Genomic DNA, 20,619 nt, shown 5'->3' with positions numbered 1-20,619 from the left:
CCCACCATCATGGACATTGGATTCAACAAACCCCTCGTCGTAGGGGGGTTAGCTGTTTGCGCGATCGGAACAGTTTGGTGGTGGTATAGATCTCGCAGACAAACAAGAAAGATGATACCTGTTGGCAAACTTTCATCTGTGTATATCTACCCTGTGAAATCCTGTCGAGGCATTCCACTTGCTGGTGGAAGGTGTACAGAGACAGGGTTAAGAAGTGGTCCACTGAAAGATAGGTCAGAGTAAACAATACTGTACAAACACTGTCCTTGCAGCTGATTTGTGATGTTTGTAAAGTAAACAGGTTATGTTGTAAGACCGAAAGCTACAAGGACAACTTCTACAAACTTTTGTAAACCAAATTTGAAAAAAAAAAACCAAAATGTTATGATGATGATCATTGATGTTAGGAAGTCAGATTTGCAGACATGCAGTGTTACCTTTGCAACTTCTGTTTGTAAGAACCCCGGGGTAAAAAGTAGATTTATCAAAAGAGATGTCAAATTTTCAGATTGACCTGTTGTCTTGCCATGCCCTGGGATATACATGTCAAAGGTGAAATTGCTTCACACCTCCAATATGTATATATAGTATATAATAGGCCCTATTTATACATCAGTGTACAACATCTGAAACCCTCCTCTTCCCCTCATGATATGTGCAGTAAAAAGCTGCAGAGTCTTTTAATATGAACAAAGTAAGTCAGACTGTCTCTCTTTGAACATAATGTCACCTCGAAGTGGTCACGTCAGTATATGTAAATCAAGCAGATCAAAGTACACATTTTTATAATGTTCAAAGTTGATAGTTGAAAACATTTGAAAATTGTTGGCAAAAGAAGTCAGAAAAATCAGCAATGCAGAGTAACGTAACCAATTATTATTAAGACTTAATACTTCATGTTTTGTGTTTTTAAGCTTTATAACTAATTCAAATACTGCAGAAACTCAGAAGATGCATTAAAAATGTGGAATGACCGAGTGGTGATTTTACTTCTGACACTTGTCATATATCACAATCAATATCATTATTAAATATGTCTATACCACCAGAGATGAAGTATATTGATAATCTGATATGTTTACTGCTTCCCACTGTACCCTCCTTCATTACAGTCCCCACAATGACTGTCAGTTTTCACAGTAAAAAAAGGGGTTTTTATGTGGCATGTATGGATTAAAATGGTCTTGAAAAAGAGACGATGCACAAATAAAAGTAAAAGAATAAATAAGGCCCTGAACTAGAACTGAGGAAATAGTTTCAATGGATCACAATCCCTCTATCACAGTGATAAAGGGACCGGACTTGTCTACTTTCAGAACAATGATGAAAGTTATGGAAATTAACTGACATGACATCATTTTTTTATTGCAGAAACTGGATGGTAGTAAATGCTGACAATGTGTTTACGACAATACGCCAAGAACCAAGGATGGCTTTAATTCAACCAAGTCTCTCAGAGGATGAAAAATACTTACAACTAGACGCACCTAACATGCCAACATTGAAAGTACCCCTAAATGTCAGTGAACTCCCTCACAGTGAACAAGAAGTCATTAAGTCGAGGTAAGTTAATATGATTCTGTTGTAATATAACATCTGATAGAATCTATGCACTGTTCGTGATGGTGTTTTTGATGGGAATCGGCCATATCGTTAGGGAACATTAAATGAAATTTGTTCCATTTTTGTATAAATCCCAGTTGATTGAATTCTTCAAATATGTGCATGATAATATTCTTATTATTATAAATAAGTAATCTATTTAGTAATTTGTGCGGTTGGTATTTAGGTATTTTTATGAAAATAAATTAATAAAATAAATCTTTTCATGATAATGATAAATAGCTTTAGTTATATGATTTTATATGTGAAAAAGTGGACAAAAAGACAATATATCAACTTATATAAGCAAAACCATGTTCATTTTGAGGACTTCTACAGTGTTCTCTCTTGTTTGTTTGATTTATTCTGTAGAGTTTGGAGGTTAGACATTGATGGCAAGTATTGTGGTGAAGTGGCGGAAGTTTGGCTCAGTACTTTCTTGAATAAACCTAACTTTAAACTGATTTATTTGGATAACTTATCACCCAAAGTACTCACTGAAGATCCTCTACTCGGTAAACTTGGAAGTCACGGAGATGTGGTAAGTGTGCCGTAAATTCATAAAGTAGAACAAAACAGAAACAATGTACATGTTTTTAACAGATTCTGTCCGAACTGAATGGCTGATGATTATTCTCTGTGAGTGTGATATCAGTGATTGGTTGTTCACTTCAACGGAGGTCAAAGGTTGTTTGTTTGTGGTTGAGCTAAAACCTGGTGTGGCTGCTATTGCAGTCTGAGTTCAAACCTACCCCAGTGCCAACTGGGTTTGATTTAAAATCAAAGAGATCGGTATGTAAGAAGGGTGATGTTCAGTTTGACTCTACTGAACAATAAAGGTATTCCTCAGGTACTTTGATCTCCTCCTGCTGTAACTAGCACTCTGCACAATCTCTGAATTTGATTTAAATCAATAAAGTACATTGCCAAATATTATACACTACATAGAAAATGTGTACAGAAGTGAATATAAAAAGACAGGCACATTAAACATAGATTGAAGTAACTAAAACATCTCATATTTGATGTGGTCTTCATCAGATTGTTTCTTCACAGTATTACTGTAATAATCCATACATTCATTACATATATTCATGTGCATTTATATAAATTTATGATTTTTGTTATGATTGGCAGCTAGCATACCAGGACAGCACACCATTCATGGTGATTGGAGAAAGCTCCTTACAAGATTTAAACCTGAAATTAGACACTCCAGTTACTATGCAGAACTTCAGACCAAATTTTGTTATCTCAGGAACAAAGGCCTATGATGAGGTGGGTATTTAGTATATATGTTCACTTACACAGCCTAGGAATTTTATTTGTTTCTTCATTGTATACCATAGTTCTTTTCAACTTTTTTGAAATAAAGCCCAGTCATTGACGATTGTCTCTCATTGAATATGTTTCATAATGTAGGAAGCTAACAGCACATCAACTTTTGTTATTTATGACCTTTGACCAAGGTAATGTCAAAGGTCATGATGCTGTTCTGCTTACTGCCGTTTAATCAGACTCGTACAATGTGGAGTGGGCACACACCCTAGTCATAGTGGTTGCAGGTTATTTATTGAATTACCACTTGCAACTCACACATTTCCTCAACTCCAGACATCAAAGTTACTTCTGTGTTTTGTCGACTATAGAGGCCTTTGTGGAAGATAGTAATTAAATCACTATGGGGTAATTTCAAATTATCAATATTCCTGTTTGAAAAGAAGTATACAGTTATTACACTAGCTGATTGAAAGTTATGCACTGAATACTAATGATAGTTATGACAATGTTTATCATACATATATGTATCTTGAACAATAAATGAGTGTAAAGATGACAATATTGTGGTATCGTCTGACCAGGTTTTTCCTTTAAAGTATGCTCCATATCAGGACTTTGTATGTGTTTTTACCTTCTTCTTCTATATTTAGTAACAAACACAATAACAGTGATATGAAAATCTAACAAATGGACGGTTTCTATACATTTACATTTGTGGAAAATCCAAGTAAAGGTCTTAAGGAAATTTGTTCATTTTTACTTTCTCATTCATTCTTCTAACAGCTACTTGAACTCTTAGATAAAAAGTTATGAACTGTTTATTTTCAGTGTTTGATTTATTATGCATGTGTTTGTTCTATTAATGATATTTTTTTTCTGTGTTATTACTTCGTAGGATGATTGGAAATATTTGAAGATAGGTGCACGTGGTGTATCACTAAGACGTATCAAGTTTTGTCACAGGTATATTGGAATTGATGTTTATAATTTCATGCTGTGACTACTTTTGTTTAAAGGGGCACATTTTGTAACATCTCAGCTTCATGGTGTTACTCTTGTTTCATATTGAAATATCTCCATATCATTCCAAATTTTAAAACATGTGGAATCACGTCTAACAACATTTAGTTTCAATAGTGAAGTTACCTTTAACATTAGAATCAAATCTTTTGAAGCGTCTACGTAGCTTTCATCCAAATCACTCGGACGTCATCAGCGTAATGATGGTTTGCCGTTTGGTCATGTGACCTCCTAATGAAATCACCTGACAGTACACTATTGTACATAGGTGAGAGATGGTATCGACAGTTACAGTTGAGGGACGTCTGGTGTTCTCTTGTAGTCTGTGGGCTCTCACAAGGTATTTAGATATACTGAACATGTCAGAGGGTGACAACTTCAAAAGTGTAGGTCTTGGAAAAAGTGTCAATAAGAGATTAGAGCATTTGACTGTTTTACTGAAATACATGTCAGAGCTTTGAAAAGATGTATTTTGAGATTTATTTATCAAAATTCATGTTGTTGACTGATTTATCTGTTTTTTAGGTGTACAGTTACAAAAGTTGATCCAGAGACTGGAATAATGCATGACTCTGAACCACTGAAAACATTGAGAACGTGAGTATCTTCTATAAGATGAGTACTTTGCAGTATTCTGTGTCAGAGCGGTGTATTATCAGAAAGATTATTAACAGCCTGAAAGATCCAGTGATTTCTTCTGCTTTGTATAATGTGTGCCCTTAGTGGTTACATAAGCGGATCAACGGCTGGACCTTTCAAACTAAATTGTGACATATTTCCAGGATGCACTCAATCAAAAAATTTGTAAAATGTTTTCAAACTTTTCTTATGTGTAATTCATAATTTTAAAAAAAGTTACAAAAGTTGTTCTTATGGTATGTTATCAAGGGTCTGTATGAATTCCATTTCAAGTATACTATTAAAGGGGAACACCACTCCAAGTGCTTATTATCATTAGATAAATAATCATGAATATTCAGTGTGCATCTAATCAATATTTATGTATGCCTAAGTCCCATGGTGCAATGGTGGACCAGTGTGAGAACTTAAGAGGTGGAATAGAGTTTCAATTTGGTGTTTCCAGGCAATTGTGCAAATTTCATGTGAAGTGAAATCATGAAATGACTTTCCAGAACTTTAAAAGTTCATGAACATACATCTACTTCCTGGAGTAGTGTTCCCTTCTGAAAGGGAAAGCTCACATAATTATGTTCATTTTATATTAATTTCTCTTTATTAATTTCTCTTTATTAATTTCAATCAATTTTAATATGTATGAGCATGAAGTGAGTACAATACAGGAACAGTCTGAATCTATACCTAGTTTCAGAACTTAGCAGGCTGTTTTTAAAACTAACAAATCAATTTATGTGTCAATTTTCCAAATGAAGTTCAACATAATGAGGATTTTGAAAATAGCCAAATGAACACAGTGAACAGCTATTATTTGATGTCATCACTGATAATGCTAGTGTAGTTGCTAGACCGTTGGACTTTCTTCTAATTATACAAGTGACTGAAGGTCACTTTGCACCTGAAATGTGCAAACGAGGGCGCTTCTCCTAAGTACTCTCTTCCTTCGGCTTTTGTTTGGCAACCTCAGAGCACAGATATGAGGTCTTGTAACAAAGACTACGATAATGCCCACATCCAACTTACTGAACAAAGTCTGTTACATTTTCATAATTTAGTAAATTTACCTTTTCATATCTTTCAGTTATCGTCTGTGCCCCGAAGACCACCCTAATAAATCAATCTACAAAGATTCTCCACTGTTTGGTGCCAACTTTGGTGTGGATGTAATGGGTACAGTTCGTGTTGGCGATACAGTGTATGCAACGAGTGAAAAATGAAACTGAAAACATCTACAATTGAATAACTTGTCTATTGGTACATCCAACTAAGGATTTGCCATTGAACTTGAAGTATGACGGGGATTTAGTTAGATTTTAATAGTTAGATCCTTCAACAAACAATTTAGAAGTCCAACCTTTAGTGTGAAAAAAAAATTCATTTCAGAGCAATACAAATAAAATCCAACTAGTGATGTGCTTGAAGAATTGCTACAAATAATATAGTTTGGATTTTGATGCCTGGTAACTGATTTATGATGTCTATGTTATACATATGTAAATCAATGGTACAGCCAACTAGACTTGCCTTTCAATCAACAGTTTGAACTTGATGTTGATGTAGTCTGCAAGATACAACATGTCAGACTACGCTATCAACTCTGAAGTGAGTATAGACTCTCTCGCAGTCCTGAGAGCTTCGCATTACTAAAATTAAAGCAAAACGAGTTATTTTGTAAGTACCGATATCATCTACATAACCATACTCAAATAGCCTTGTACTGTGTGCCCTCATCGACCACACACAGATAACCATTTGTTGACGTGTGACTGCAACGCTTTATGTTTCACTCGGGCTTCACAAGAAACATGGAGCGTGGCAGTCACGTCACACGTCAACGAATGTTATCTCTATGTGGTCAATGAGGGCACACAGTACAAGGATATTCGAGTATGGTTATGTCAATGATATCGGTACATACAAAATAACTGGTTTTGCTTTAATTTTAGTAATGCGAAGCTCCGAGGACTGTGAGAGAGTCTAACGTGAGTAGTGTGGTATGATATGCTGCACTTTACAGACTAGATGTCAGTGATGAAGATAGAAAAAAAAAACCACTCAACAGGAGAAGTATTGTATTACTCTTAAAGAACAATTCAAGGACCAAACAGAAATTTACAAAGTTTGTACAAATTTATGACATAATACACGGTTTAAAAGTAGCAATAAGTCCAGGGCACAATCTTTGAATCTTGACTCTAAACTGTATAAGGCCTGTTAGATCAATTGATATTGATTGCAAATTATAGCTGAAACAATTCATGTGACTAAACTTGACTACCAAACATACAAGTTATGTTTTATCCTGCAAGTATATTCACAAATGTGTATAACTTTGATGCCCAATGAACCAAACTGTCGAATGCACTCCAGTGTAAGTTAATAATTTACAGAATATAATATATAATTATTTTATCACTTTTAGAAAAATGTACAAGATAAGAAAGCTGTAATAAATATACAATAAATGTATAATGATTTAGTACCGATTTTAGACTCATTTCTGTGAAGTTGTTGAAGTCTGGTGCAATATAATGGTTGGGATGTGATATCGGTAGGTTGGGATGTGATATCGGTAGGTTGGGATGTGATATCGGTAGGTTGGGATGTGATATCGGTAGGTAGGGATGTCATATCGGTAGGTAGGGATGTCATATCGGTAGGTTGGGATGTCATATCAGTAAGTTGGGATGTCATATCGGTAGGTTAAGATGTCATATCAGTCGGTTTGGTATCATATTACCAGTATGAGGTTTTGATGACATATCGTTTGGCTAGGATAGAAGTTATGATAAATCTCAGAATACTATTGTTTTTAGTAAATTATATTGCTAACATTAGAATTTGTGTGTGTGTGTGTGTGTGTGTGTGTGTGTGCGCGCGCACTTACCTACCCATCCTTGTTGTTATCTTTGTAATATGCATTGTCATTTCACTGTTGCTAAGAGCGTGATCATGGTTGCTAGGGCAAATTGTGTCAAAATGTTTTCAACTATACCTGCAGAATGATACCTCCAGAAACATCCTCACCAAGTTTCAACCCATTCACCATGCAGTTTTTGACCAAAATTGAGATTTTTAGACCTAATTTGCATATTGCTGACGGGATCAGCTTCATCTACACATCCCCCAGATGTATCTCCATTAAATTTCAGCCCAATCTGCTCAGTAGTTTTGGAATTATAGATTTCTGACCATAAAGACACATTTTTAGACCTAATTTGCATATCACTGATGGGCTCATCATGTCCTGAACAATTCTTAATCTAACTCTCCTAAGAACGCTCCCCACCAAATTTCAACCCAGTCTGCTCAATAATTTTTGAATGATAGATTTTTGATCAAAAAGATTTTTATATCTAATTTGCATATCATTGATGGGATCATCATGTCATGAACAAGTCTTTATCTAAACACCTCTAAGAACGTTCCAACCAAATTTCAGATCAATCTGCTGAGTAGTTTTGGAGTTTCAGGTTTTTTTACCAAAAATCACATCTTTTTTACCCAAATCACCGGTGGTAAGATCATTGTGATTTGAACAATTTCCCAACTAGACACCCAAAGTAATATACCATCAAATGTCATGACAATCAGTCCAGTGGTTTTTGACTTTAAGTTGTTTACACAGACAGACAGACAGACAGACAGACAGACAGACAGACAGACAGACAGACACTAATTGCCATGAATAAAGCTGACTGCAAGATATGTGTGTTGTTCAGTCCTACCAAGCTTCTTAACCATGACTGTACTACCCAATTTCCCACATCAGCAACCAGACTGGGTTGCAGCTAATCAAATATTGTTATGTTCTAATAGGTGTCAAACTGACCATGATGTTAGCCTTTCAATGCTGAGACCAGCCACATAATCTTAAGTTGATAATAAACATTAGTTTTCTGGCCAAAGTCTAAGTCTAGTATTTTATCAAGTACAAACAAGTATCAATACAACAATCATTCATCAGAAGCAGAAACTATTCTGTCTATTTGATATTTAATCTACATGACCTCAGTTTGAACTTCTAATCACAAGTTCAAGGAGTGGCCTAAATTATGTCTATGTACCTTACAGACTACCCAGAGTAGCCATGCCTATACAGCACTTAACTGTAAATGAGGTCATACTAACAGTCACACAAAGGTAATCAAAGGTCACAAGCTGACTCAAATTACTGCAGACGTATACAAACATGGCTGATATTGGATTCAACAAACCCCTCCTTGTAGGAGGGTTAGCTGTTTGCACGATCGGAACAGTTTGGTGGTGGTATAGATCTCGCAGACAAACAAGAAAGATGATACCTGTTGGCAAACTTTCATCTGTGTATATATATCCTGTGAAATCCTGTCGAGGCATTCCACTTGCTGGTGGAAGGTGTACAGAGACAGGGTTAAGAAGTGGTCCACTAAAAGATAGGTCAGACTAAACAATAGATTACTGTTTATACATTTATACATACAAGAACGAGAACAAGAATTGTGGTAGGAAATAATTACATGTACTGACAGTAGCTGGTGTATGCATGGCCATATACACTTTTCTTTCAATAGTGACATGTAGTTTACAGTAAGATTTACAATGTAATGAAAATTTAAGAATGTACACAATGAGTAACTTATCAATTTTTATAGTTCAAATTGGGCTCGCAATTTGTTTTTCTTTAAACTTCCAAACCACATTTATTTTACCAGAACCTTTCCAAACTTCTCCCATTGTAAAAAAAACAAACTGCTAAGTATGGGCTAAGATTTGAAAAAAAATTTATTTTGACATAGTGCCACATATTGCACTTCCAGGAGTCTAGGTGTGTACACGTATACATGAATAGGGGTCAAGGTTCACACTTCTACCTATCATGGGCTTCTGGTGACATTTTACTAGCCAAGAGAATACTTGAACAAATCAACATGCTAGAAGAAAATATTGTCAAAACTAATGAACATGTTGATAGGAAATGTATGGACACCCGTACTTAATTCTGTTTTTTATTGTAAACACCTTAAAAATGATGGGCTGGTCATTCAGTTAAAGTTTCAAAAACTTGTTTTTAGAAAATTCAATGATGTGTTCATTTCATAATCATATTTTAAACAGTTTGAAAGATTTAGAAATGAAAATCAAAGTCAGAAGAAAACTTTGAACCATTTATGTTATCAATGTTCACAAATTTCAGCAATGAACAATAACTTAATTTTCACTCAGGTACATGCTCATGGAATAATGCCATCATACAATCAGTAATATTGTAAATTTCTTCTATTCCTGCCATAGAGGGCGCCAATTTTGTTCTCACCAGATTGAAGAATCTGAAAAATATAGGATTGATTTACGTGAGCTAGGTCACGATAAATGTAGATTAAGGTACGGTTGTCCTAACAACCAAGGCAAGTGTATTTTAGAAGACATACACCCAGTGGTATATTTGTAGAATTGTGGAATGCTGTTGATGGGATATTATAATATATTGTTTTTAATACAGACATTGGATGGTAGTGAATGCGGACAATGTATTCATAACAATAGCTAAAGAACCAATGATGGCTGTGATTCAACCAAGTCTATCAGAAGATGAAAAATACTTACAACTAGATGCACCTAACATGTCAACATTGAAAGTACCCCTAAATGTCAGTGAACTCCCTCACAGTGAACAAGAAATCATCAAATCAAGGTGAGGCTGCATGACTGGGTTTTTGTTTTACAGCGACATACACATGGTTATGTACGCGGTAGATTTACCAGTCTGAACATTACAAGTTGATATAATGTATTAGAAAAAAATATTAGAAGAACACTAACATTTTGGGCTCAAAGTTATTTTCATTTGAAACAAAATAATGTTAGTTTTTATATACACCAGTAAGGCTAAGGCTTCCTGTACTATGCTTTTAAAAGCACTTTATCATTATTTCCCCTGGTATAGACCTGTAACGGCACAACAGCCTTTAACACTCCCCAATTCCCTGAAGAGCATAAAACCCACTGCAACATCTGTAAGCACACTAGGAACAAAGTATTCACATAGCAACCTCTATCCTACCAGGTCCTCAATTGTACAGCTGGCATGGGTTGACTGGGGCATGTCTCGTGGTTCAAATCTTCCAAGGGGACTTTAGCCATTTAGAAACAAATGGCAACAATGAAGCTCGAATAGACAACTTCCAAGCCAACCACTTTAACCATTTGACCACCTTGTTGTCTTTGATTGCTTCTAGAGTTTGGAGGGTAGACATTGATGGCAAGTCTTGTGGCAAAGAAGCAGAAGTCTGGCTCAGTACTTTCTTTGACAAACCCAATTTTAAACTAATCTGTTTGGATAACTTACCACCAAAAGTACTTATTGATGAACCGCTCTATGGACACCTTGGAAGTAATGGCGATGTGGTGAGAAAAAAATATTCATTTGAATTGATAACTTATGGTGTGTACTTATAGTCAGATGCCACAGAATTAAATTACAACTGCTGACATTAGACCGTGGACTAATGGAACCAGTTACAAACAGAGAAATTATTAACAGATGAAATAGATTAAGAACACTTGCCACAGCAGGTTGGAACAATATAAACTTGTATTATTTACACACCACTTTTGATATTAAGAACAGCTTTATGGCCTCTTTATCTGTACAAGAAATGCCACGGGAACTAGAAATTTGTTTGTGAAGGTGAATTATTATGTAAAGTGGCCATAAAACTGTTCTTATCAAATGACAAGTCTCTGTACTTCCAACATGTTGTGTCAAGTGTTGTTAATCTAATTCAGTTGTTTACTTTCCCTGTTTGTAACAGGTTTTGTTCGTCCACAGTCTGATGTCTATAGTTGTATCATATGGGAGCATGAGGCAGTAAGCAAATTACAAGTGTGCATTTGTTAGCCAAGAGACTTATATTTTCTTAGTGTGGACAGCTCCCTGAGATACTAACACCAAGACAAGACTCTGCTGGACTATGTGACAACCCTTATGAAAATTAAATAACACTGCACTTAGAGTTACCTAAAAAGCTGTGCAGCAAGCACTATGCAGGAACTGTGCGCAGCTCTGCACATAACATCATGGTGACATAAAACTCTTTGTAGGAGGGGTGATATGTACAGCATTTATTTCATGACCAGAATAAATGTGTGTGAGCCGGGGGGGGGGGGGGGGGGGGAATGGGTGACTGTACACCTACTAGCTTTTCATTTCTTTTTGGATCATCAATACCATAGGCTAGCTCTGTTGTGCTTCATGTCACAAATTATCACTACTCTAAAAAGATATTGGAGTTTGTCTTAACGCCAAAGACTTGTTCTACAGAGGCTCAGTATGTGCTGAAAGGTGCCGCACAGTGTAGTTTCTTACCATTGAGTCCCCTTAATGATATACCGGTTTATACACAATATTTACATTCATTTTGTAAATTATGAAATTGTTATGAATTTTCAGCTAGCTTATCAGAATAGTACAGCATATATGGTGCTTGGTGATGCCTCCCTGCAAGATTTAAATAAGAAACTAGATACTCCACTGACCATGCAGAGCTTCAGACCAAACATAGTGATTTCAGGAACAAAGGCCTATGACGAGGTGGGTGCAAACAAACACACACACAGTACACAAACACACACACACACACACACACACACACACACACACACACACACACAGACACACACACACAGACACACACACAGAGACACACAGACACACACACACACACACAGACACACACACACACACACACACACACACACACACACACACACACAATGTACACTGATACTGTAAACCTTGCAATTGCAATTTTCGCTTAATTCACCAAAAAAACCCACCACAACACACGTACAGTGTACTGAAAGTAATGTCATTTTCACATACCTTAAACTTTACAACATGATATTATTATTAAATATGTGAATTTAAATATTTGTAAGTCATCATTGTTTTATGGGTCGACAAATTTAGAGCCTAAAATGATGAGTCTATCAGTTACAGTTGTAAACAAGATTCACTAAAGAACAAAACTTATAGTTAGGTGTCAGCTTTTGATGTACATGTGTTGTATCTCTTAAAACTTTTATCACATTTTGTTTCATTTGCTATTGAATAGGACAATTGGAAACATCTGAGGATAGGTGATGTATCTCTAAGACGTGTCAAGTATTGTCAAAGGTAGTCAAATCACTAATTATTCATTTATTGCTGACTAAATACACGATAGTAATTAGATGAACACTGAATATTCATCACCCCTAAGCATTTATAAGCTTCATGTAAACTCATCAATGTGTATTGTTCATCTAATACATATTCACATCTACCAATACCCATGACGCAACAGTGTACCACTGAAAGAACAATTGAGGTGAACAAAGTTTCAATATGGCATTTCTTGTCAACCGAGCAAAATTTATGTGATGTGTTGGCATGTATCTCCAGAACCCAAAATTTATGAAACTACCTTTATTTACTGGAGTGGTGTTCCCCTTTAAAGGCCCAGTTTGGATGAGGATTGAAATTCAGGACTGGTGTGAAAAACAGTTATCTGGTAAAATGATGGAAAAAGATGATGCAGAACAAGAGAATGATTCTACATAATCCCCATGGATCCACTGATAAAGATAACACTAATATAAGAACATGGGAATGAAACTCTGGCCTTCAACCATATCAGAGCTTATTAGCATTTACGTTTATCTAGGCAATAGATTATCTATCAATAGATTATCTACAAAATATGCCATTTCAATACTATTGATACATTGTCTCACACTTGACGTATACAGATAAAGTTGCTTTGTTTCATGTTGTGTCACAGGATTCAGCGAGCATGTAATCGATTGATTGATTGATTGATTGATTTATTACTTGGTTGAATGATATTGATTGATTGAATGATCAATTTTTGTGGTGCAATATAACTTATTTTGTGTGTGATATTGATCAATTGACTCATTTATTTTTTTTGGTGATCTAAAACTTTTTTCTTCTTTCTCTGGCTACTTTGCTCTCTTTCAGTTGTATATAATTCTCTCTATATTTACTAAATAAAGACACCTTGTCAATTCTTCTCCTATCTAAATTAAAACAATCCTAATCATACAATTAGCATGGATCAGTTACCGAGAAAATTTGCTTTATGTCTAATCTTCTTGGAGATTATCACACTGGACAAACAGTCAATCATGCACACACTAGTAGGAAGTAGTTAATGCATAAATGAGTGTGGTAATCTCCCAGAAGATGAGAGATAAAGCAAACTGTTAATGTAAGTGATCTCTGCCAATGATAAGATTATGGGTGTTTTTAGAGGAGAAGAATGGACAAGGTGTCTTTATTAGGGGCTACTATGTTGGGCTCCATTCCTCTGTCCATCAATCCATCCTTCCGTCCGTATCCACCTGTATCTCCAATATGCATGTGCCAAATCGATCAATGTGCTATAGTCTGCATATACACATCACTTTGTTTCACAACCCCCAAGATAACAGCAAAATGGAGGCCATATTTGTCATATACATTCACATTTTGGCTGATAACTCTTGACGCTTAACAGATAGCCACCCTATTCAAGTGCCTTCGTCATGGTTATAAATGATGAGCTTTTTAATGGCACACTGACTTTTGACCTTGACTTTTATCTTCAGGGTCAAATAGTTGTCTTCCTATTTTGAAATCATTAAGGTAATACAAATATTAATGCTAATGTGCCTGAAATTGTCAAGGATCTACACATAATAGATAAGAAATTAACAACCCTTTCAGGTGTTGTCAGTGTATCTTTTTGATTGCCTTAAAAGGCCATGCCATAGTTGTCCTTTTTGAACTGACAGCCTGCGAGATAATGTACAAACTATTAAAAGAACTTGTTGTCGTCACTACAACTACAAGAAATACTTTTTTTGGGTTTGGGGGGGGGGGGGGGACTATGTCTTCCATGAAGACTTGTTTAGTCAATAAAGTGAGAATTACATACAGCTGAAAAAGAGAAAAGTAGCCAGGGAAAAAATGTTTTATATCACCACAAAAATCAATGAGTCAACTGATCAATATCACACACAAAATAAGTTATATTGCACCACAAAAAATGATCATTCAATCAGTCAATCATTCAACCAAATAATAAATCAATCAATAAATCGATCAATTGATCGATCAATCAATCAATCAATCAATCAATCAATCAATTACATGCTCGCTGGCCTCTGTGGTTGTGTTTAAGATTCAATGTTCTAAATATCACAATTTCTGTTACTGTTCATGTAGGTGTAAAATTACCACAGTTGATCCAGAGACTGGAATAATGCATGACTCTGAACCACTGAAAACATTGAGAAGGTAATATACACGTTCAATAATGTGCTGACCATTGACAATAATATAGTATCATTAATATTTAACTGTCCAAGGGTCGGTCAACAAGATTATCCAAATTCTGGTGACAGTCAGTGTCTAAGCGTGTGTTATTGTTTTTAATACACCCAACACTGAAGACTTATATTTGTGAAGATTTCCATGTTGAACAATTTTCAGTTCATTATTGGCAAATCTGTCCAATTTGTCTGTGAATATTTTGCAAATGTGTGCAGAAGCAGGCAATGCCTTGGAATGACAACCTGTAGGAACCAATGCGGTAGTAGTTTGAATGATGCTGTTTGAATTTAATTCTACAATGGTTTGTATATGATTTCTATTCTCGAGATAAATAATAAAATTTCTTTTTTTCAATTCTCGGTATTCTTTTTAGCTTCCGTCTCTGCCCACAAGATTCCCCTCATAAATCGATATACAAAGACGCACCACTGTTTGGTGTCTACTGTGGTATAGATGTAACTGGTATGGTTCGTGTTGGTGATACAGTGTATGCATCCAGTGAATAACTGGACAACTAAAGTCTCAAATACATCAGCAAGATCCACCACTACACAGCAACAAGAAATACCCTAAGTCAATTTTCCAGTTCCAAGATGCATTGCATGAGATGTTGCTTATGTTGTTACATTTAGTCTTATTTACATTTGAAATAACATCTTCATCATGAAATGATGGAAAGTCATGTTGACCTCTTTAATTGTGAGTAATTTTATAGAAGTTCTGAACAAAGACTTAACATCATCAACGACAAGGATTTTACTCGTAAACTCAGGGAAAGTCAGGAGACACCATCCCTTGGAGTTGCACGTGCAAACCCACCTGTGTGTACAGAATACATGGCGTTATATGGGTTGGGGAATGTACAATGCATCTTGTAACTGGCAATAGAGCAAGGACTTTATACCAAAAGAACAAAAACCCCACAAATGTGCAATATATATTTGAAAAGTATGATTTAAAGAACTACTATAATTTTCCTTATGATAAACAACATATGTAGCTGAGGTGTAGGATAAATGAAATGTTGCTGTCATGGAAATCAGATACTAAAGTCTCTTGCTATTTAATAATTTATCATTTGCATGGCCAAAAATTCTCAACAATGCTGTCACTCAATCTACTATTTATGACAGTTACTGTTCTTTACATATAGTACTTTAGAATAAGAGTGCGTGTGTATGTGGGGCTGATGTCATTTGTCTGTTCATGATTGGCTCTGCAATTGTCTTCACTGAAGTACCCGGTAGGGAGGATTATTTTTGTGTTTTCCTCTGGATCTGCAGACTGGACAAACACACAAAAAGACCGACAAGAAGATACGGTGATATGTGTGCTGACCAGAAACAATTCTTTTTCTTTTCTTTTTTTGGCCTAATATAATCGACCAACTTGTTCTAACATTAATATTTCTGAAAGTACATGAAAAATGAGATTTGAGGTCATATGCTAGTTAATTCATGGCATTAAAATTAGCACAACATTGCAATAATAAACAAGAGGTATTTCTACCTAGGTATTTTGCAATGTGTGGATTTTGACTTTGATTATTCAAGTATAATATTATCATTATTACTTCCAATTCATTCAATAAATATTAGTGGTGGAGGAAAAAGATGATAATATCACAAATTTCTGGTAAGGTTTCATTGTTCCTATTCTTTCCTTGCCCCCATAATCTTGCACACTTTGACCAGGGCCCTGACTTTGACTTATTTCAATAAGATTTATGTAAGTAGTCATACCCATAATTTACTTTGGCCACTTACATACATCAGATAAGAGCACTGGCATTTACATAGTAGTACAAGACATGAGACACAAGTCTTACAATATCAATAGATCAATAACTAATTTATGATATAGATCTTTTTTTTATAGTTTGACTCAGGTCAAGGTCAAATAAAAGATACTATCAGAAAGGTCAGATCTGATAATATAGGGTCAGATATTTGAATTAAATGTTTGTCTTTTTGTTTCCGAGCTGGGGTGGTGGTGTTAGAAAGGCCAGGCTATTGGTTTTAATTAAATCTATTTTTTCATGTAATGGTAGTAATTTGTTCATTCCAGTGTTTGAAGTTAATGAAATGGTTTTAAAGTAACAGTACAGTCTGTCTAACCTGTCAATAAGAACAGATATACACTCACCTGACAATAAACTGCAAAACTGAAATATTACAAAGTTTTATCACAATAACAAGTTTCTGTTTTTAATATTTGTGACTTTTGAAGGTGACTTAAATTACACATCAACAAAATATGAAATAAAAATACAAATAAACTAAAAGTATGAAAAAGTTTTAATCTTAATTTTTCTTTTTCTTCTTTTTCTTCTTGCTGGCACTTTTATCTTCATGTTTCCTCTTAGATGTGGTTGTGGACGGTGATTCTATAAAACACAATATGGAGATGGCAAAGTCATTTTATATATAACTCTGGAAGGGGTACGTGGAAGTCAGACAGTGGACTACTTTGAGGTATAATGAATGTCTTAGGTAATACAGCAGTACAATGAACAATAGATTAATCTCCTATAATTGCCATGTCTCCTTAAAATTAACTTCGAACCACAACCCCCTGACTTGCCCATTTAAACTCCCCTCCCCCTCTACCCTCAGCCAAGCAAGGTTAACATTAAGTGTATTACAGCATAGACTTGTACATGTTTTAGTCTAGTTCCTATACAGTACAAATGTATCGTTACCACTTACACCTCCACTAACTCACTAGTGGTTTAGTTAGAGACCACATTGGCATCCAGACTTATCGACTAAACACGTTTGTATAAAGGATATGATTATAGGGATAACTGGTGCTAGTGGTACACTTCCATAAATTAATACTTGATAGTATAGAAGTGTTGTTACAGTAGTGAATGCCCATGAGAGTTTAGGTAACAATAATTCCCCAGTAAGACTGTGAGATGCAGTCTTTGGAGAAAACTGTGATCTCACAGCCGTTGGGCAGTTATTGGTATCTTAATGGACCCAGACATGGTCTTACAACAAGTGAGATATCAATAACACATAAAAAGATCAAACAGTCATCTATAGTATGGAAATATTTTCTATGAAATGACCCTTAGTATCTCAGGAAAATGTTTACTTTGTATTTTCTGCTTTGTACATTTCTCTATTTCATCACCTTGGCTGTATTAGCACTTTGTGTGCTGCTTGTTTACACAAGAATAATGAATGAATGAATGAATGAATGAATGAATGAATGAATGAATGAATGAATGAATGAATATGCTTATCTGAGTGAATAATTTTCCTTACTTTCTGTGTCCACTTCATCTTTGGAAACATCAGACAATGCATGTTTGATAAATCTTGATGCTGCACCTTTATCAAGTCTAACAGCTGAAATAATTGAAATAATATGTTGGATGAATAGCAATGATCAACAAGTCAGATGAGATGCACATAATCAACTGAAATAAAAAGTGGGCTATAGATAGGAAAGTTAGTCTAAAAGGTCCACTCCAGCCGTTGGTCCGTTTATGTAATTACTCATGACCGAGTGCATTATATAAGGGAAGAAGTGCCTGGATCTTTCAGGCTATTTGAAAGTTAGATTTATGTGACTGTGGATAATGGGGGGCCTTGCCACTCCAAGTCAATGTCAAGCACTGACGAAGCATTGTCACAATTATTTTCCAGCACAATCATACTGAGGAAAAATTTAGGAGAAGAACATAATTATACCGTTGTATTGTAATCGATGAAAAAAATTGGGGGAAAAATATATTATGAGTATCACAGATCCAGGGGTGGGGGGTGGGGTGGAGGGGGGTTAAATATGCATCATTGTAAAGTAGAAACCCCAGAAAATAAATCCTCTACTGATCACATCCAGTTTGGTTTATTCAAGGTAAAAGCATTTTTTTGTACATATATAGTATGGGTGGGGGTGGGGTGTATGCTAAGAATTGAACTGAATTATAAATGGTTAAAATACATTATACTTTATATACACATTGTCACTGACAACATCTGGTCTGTAACAACTTTCATTTGACTTACCTTTCTTTTTATCAACAATTTGTTTCACTCTATTCATATAATTACGTATTCTGTCCTGCATGGTGTAATAAAGTACAACAAAATATTAGAAATTTACATATATCTGAAGATGCTAAATATTAATAGTGGGTGAAAAAACTTTGAATCGGTGTACATTTGAGAGATATTTCATATCAGAACAATAAGTGTACATGGGAGTACAAGAGCAGAAAAGAATAGCCCACATGTTACATCAAATACTTCTATATAACTTAATTTATACATACATCTTATTTGGCTGAAAAGCAGTATAATAGATTAAAAATGACAATGTTACCAGTATAAACTTGTCAACAAGCAAGCTGCTGTTTAACTTCAAAACTTTATGCAGAAACATCAAAAAAGCAATCAGGAAAAAACACTCAGTATTGTGTTAATTTACATAAAATTTACATATAATTTTAATTTCATTGTCTACTTACCAGTTCTTGCTTTATGGGATGATCTTTTGGATTTATTCCTTGTGTTGTTAAATACACTGAAAAATGCATGGATATTAACCAAATTAATTACACAAAAGTAAACATTTTGTGTATATAGACATTTCAACTAGTCACATCCATATTGTGTATATAGACTTCTCTTGTCAGGATACCTCTAATTGTTGACATGACAATTTTCATAGTGTTAATATAACTACATTGACAATAATTTGCACATGACCAATTCAAATTGTAGGAAAATACTTGTACTCACTCCAGAACATTGAATTTATAGCATATGCTGCAACGAGGTCAAGTTTTGCTTTATCAAGAGGATCTGTCACCTAAAACAAGAACAGAATTAGTATTTATATTTATATAATATAACTAGCTTAATTTTGTGTACGATAGAATTAAACTCTAAAATAAAGTATTCATTATAATGCCGCACATACAGATTTAAAAATAATATATTATGAACAATATTCAAGTCATTTTGATACAAATATTTTGAGTGAATTTTCTTTTCCAGCTGAGTATACCCTTTATTCTCATTGCATGCAGTCAGGCACTTTTATACATGATATATATGTACAATGAAACTGCGAGGGCAGTCTTCACTCAACTGTCAACAGACTCTTTGGCTCATTCAACTTTGCTTTCAGCTACCTGAATTTCAGCAAGTATGGCTTTACGCACATTGAAATGCACATAGACAATAAAATGTCTCCATGAAATTATGACGATTTTGCTGTTTATCGCCTATAACTATGTATACGATGAACGCTGACTGACGCTCATTGCATCGTTTACATACACACGTGTGACAATACGGAAGTACTTCCATTCCCACACTTTACCAAGGGTGAAAGGGTCCCATGTGGAAAAACGATTACCTTTTCTTGTATCTCGCTAAGTGAAGTATCTAACAATGGTTTGAAAATGTCGTCAACACCAGTCAAAGACGACCGGAAAGCCACGAAAGCATCCCGAATCTCAGAAGGGAAATCGTCCTTGTCTTCTGCAGCGGCCATTTTTTCTTCATCCACGCCCACGATGGAGTTTATTTATTATGATAAAGTGTTTACAAAATCAAAACGCAACTTATAACTTTACAACAATATACGAACAGATGATAAAAATGTCGAAATCTTGCAAACTTTTTTGCATAACATGGCAAATAAGTTGCTATAGAATTCGGCATCATCCAACTAATATATCGTACCTGTGTACGAGA

General features: G+C 35.1%; 3 protein-coding genes across 3 annotated transcripts; 2 read left to right on the top strand and 1 right to left on the bottom strand.

The window, feature by feature from the left end:
* The first annotated feature begins 3 nt into the window (after window positions 1–3).
* On the top strand, window positions 4–6,098 carry LOC144453725 (mitochondrial amidoxime reducing component 2-like). Its single transcript, XM_078145065.1, has 7 exons — window positions 4–233; window positions 1,372–1,563; window positions 1,975–2,143; window positions 2,740–2,880; window positions 3,779–3,846; window positions 4,429–4,500; window positions 5,621–6,098. Exons 1-7 carry the CDS (start codon window positions 10–12, stop codon window positions 5,754–5,756), a joined length of 1,002 nt encoding a protein of 333 aa, XP_078001191.1. The 5' UTR covers window positions 4–9; the 3' UTR covers window positions 5,757–6,098.
* Window positions 6,099–8,731: 2,633 nt separating this feature from the next.
* Window positions 8,732–15,405, top strand: LOC144453847 (mitochondrial amidoxime reducing component 2-like). Its single transcript, XM_078145214.1, has 7 exons — window positions 8,732–8,958; window positions 10,022–10,213; window positions 10,758–10,926; window positions 11,972–12,112; window positions 12,636–12,697; window positions 14,792–14,863; window positions 15,273–15,405. The coding sequence occupies exons 1-7, from the start codon at window positions 8,732–8,734 to the stop codon at window positions 15,403–15,405; spliced, it is 996 nt and encodes a 331-aa protein (XP_078001340.1).
* A 1,458-nt stretch (window positions 15,406–16,863) lies between these two features.
* LOC144453683 (nuclear nucleic acid-binding protein C1D-like) lies at window positions 16,864–20,417 on the bottom strand. The gene is made up of 6 exons (XM_078145014.1): window positions 20,279–20,417; window positions 19,657–19,726; window positions 19,383–19,438; window positions 18,922–18,976; window positions 18,175–18,258; window positions 16,864–17,285 (listed from the first exon to the last, which is right to left on the bottom strand). The coding sequence occupies exons 1-6, from the start codon at window positions 20,414–20,416 to the stop codon at window positions 17,203–17,205; spliced, it is 486 nt and encodes a 161-aa protein (XP_078001140.1). The 5' UTR covers window position 20,417; the 3' UTR covers window positions 16,864–17,202.
* Window positions 20,418–20,619: the final 202 nt, after the last annotated feature.

This window comes from Glandiceps talaboti, chromosome 2 (genome assembly GCF_964340395.1).
Source record: "Glandiceps talaboti chromosome 2, keGlaTala1.1, whole genome shotgun sequence".
NCBI lineage: Eukaryota > Metazoa > Hemichordata > Enteropneusta > Spengelidae > Glandiceps > Glandiceps talaboti.
The sequence above is the reverse complement of the archived record's forward strand: the minus strand, read 5'-3'. Positions and strand labels throughout refer to the sequence as shown.

Excerpts from the sequence above, each read along its gene's own strand:
- LOC144453725 (XM_078145065.1), top strand. The coding sequence starts at position 10 with ATGGACATTGGATTCAACAAACCCCTCGTCGTAGGGGGGTTAGCTGTT. Across the intron at positions 2,144-2,739 it reads TTGGAAGTCACGGAGATGTG|CTAGCATACCAGGACAGCAC; the intron begins GTAAGTGTGCCG and ends TATGATTGGCAG. Across the intron at positions 2,881-3,778 it reads GAACAAAGGCCTATGATGAG|GATGATTGGAAATATTTGAA; the intron begins GTGGGTATTTAG and ends ATTACTTCGTAG.
- LOC144453847 (XM_078145214.1), top strand. The coding sequence starts at position 8,732 with ATGGCTGATATTGGATTCAACAAACCCCTCCTTGTAGGAGGGTTAGCT. Across the intron at positions 8,959-10,021 it reads AGTGGTCCACTAAAAGATAG|ACATTGGATGGTAGTGAATG; the intron begins GTCAGACTAAAC and ends TTTTTAATACAG. Across the intron at positions 12,113-12,635 it reads GAACAAAGGCCTATGACGAG|GACAATTGGAAACATCTGAG; the intron begins GTGGGTGCAAAC and ends GCTATTGAATAG.
- LOC144453683 (XM_078145014.1), bottom strand. The coding sequence starts at position 20,416 with ATGGCCGCTGCAGAAGACAAGGACGATTTCCCTTCTGAGATTCGGGAT. Across the intron at positions 19,439-19,656 it reads TATAAATTCAATGTTCTGGA|TGTATTTAACAACACAAGGA; the intron begins GTGAGTACAAGT and ends TGCATTTTTCAG. Across the intron at positions 17,286-18,174 it reads AGATGAAGTGGACACAGAAA|AATCACCGTCCACAACCACA; the intron begins GTAAGGAAAATT and ends TGTGTTTTATAG.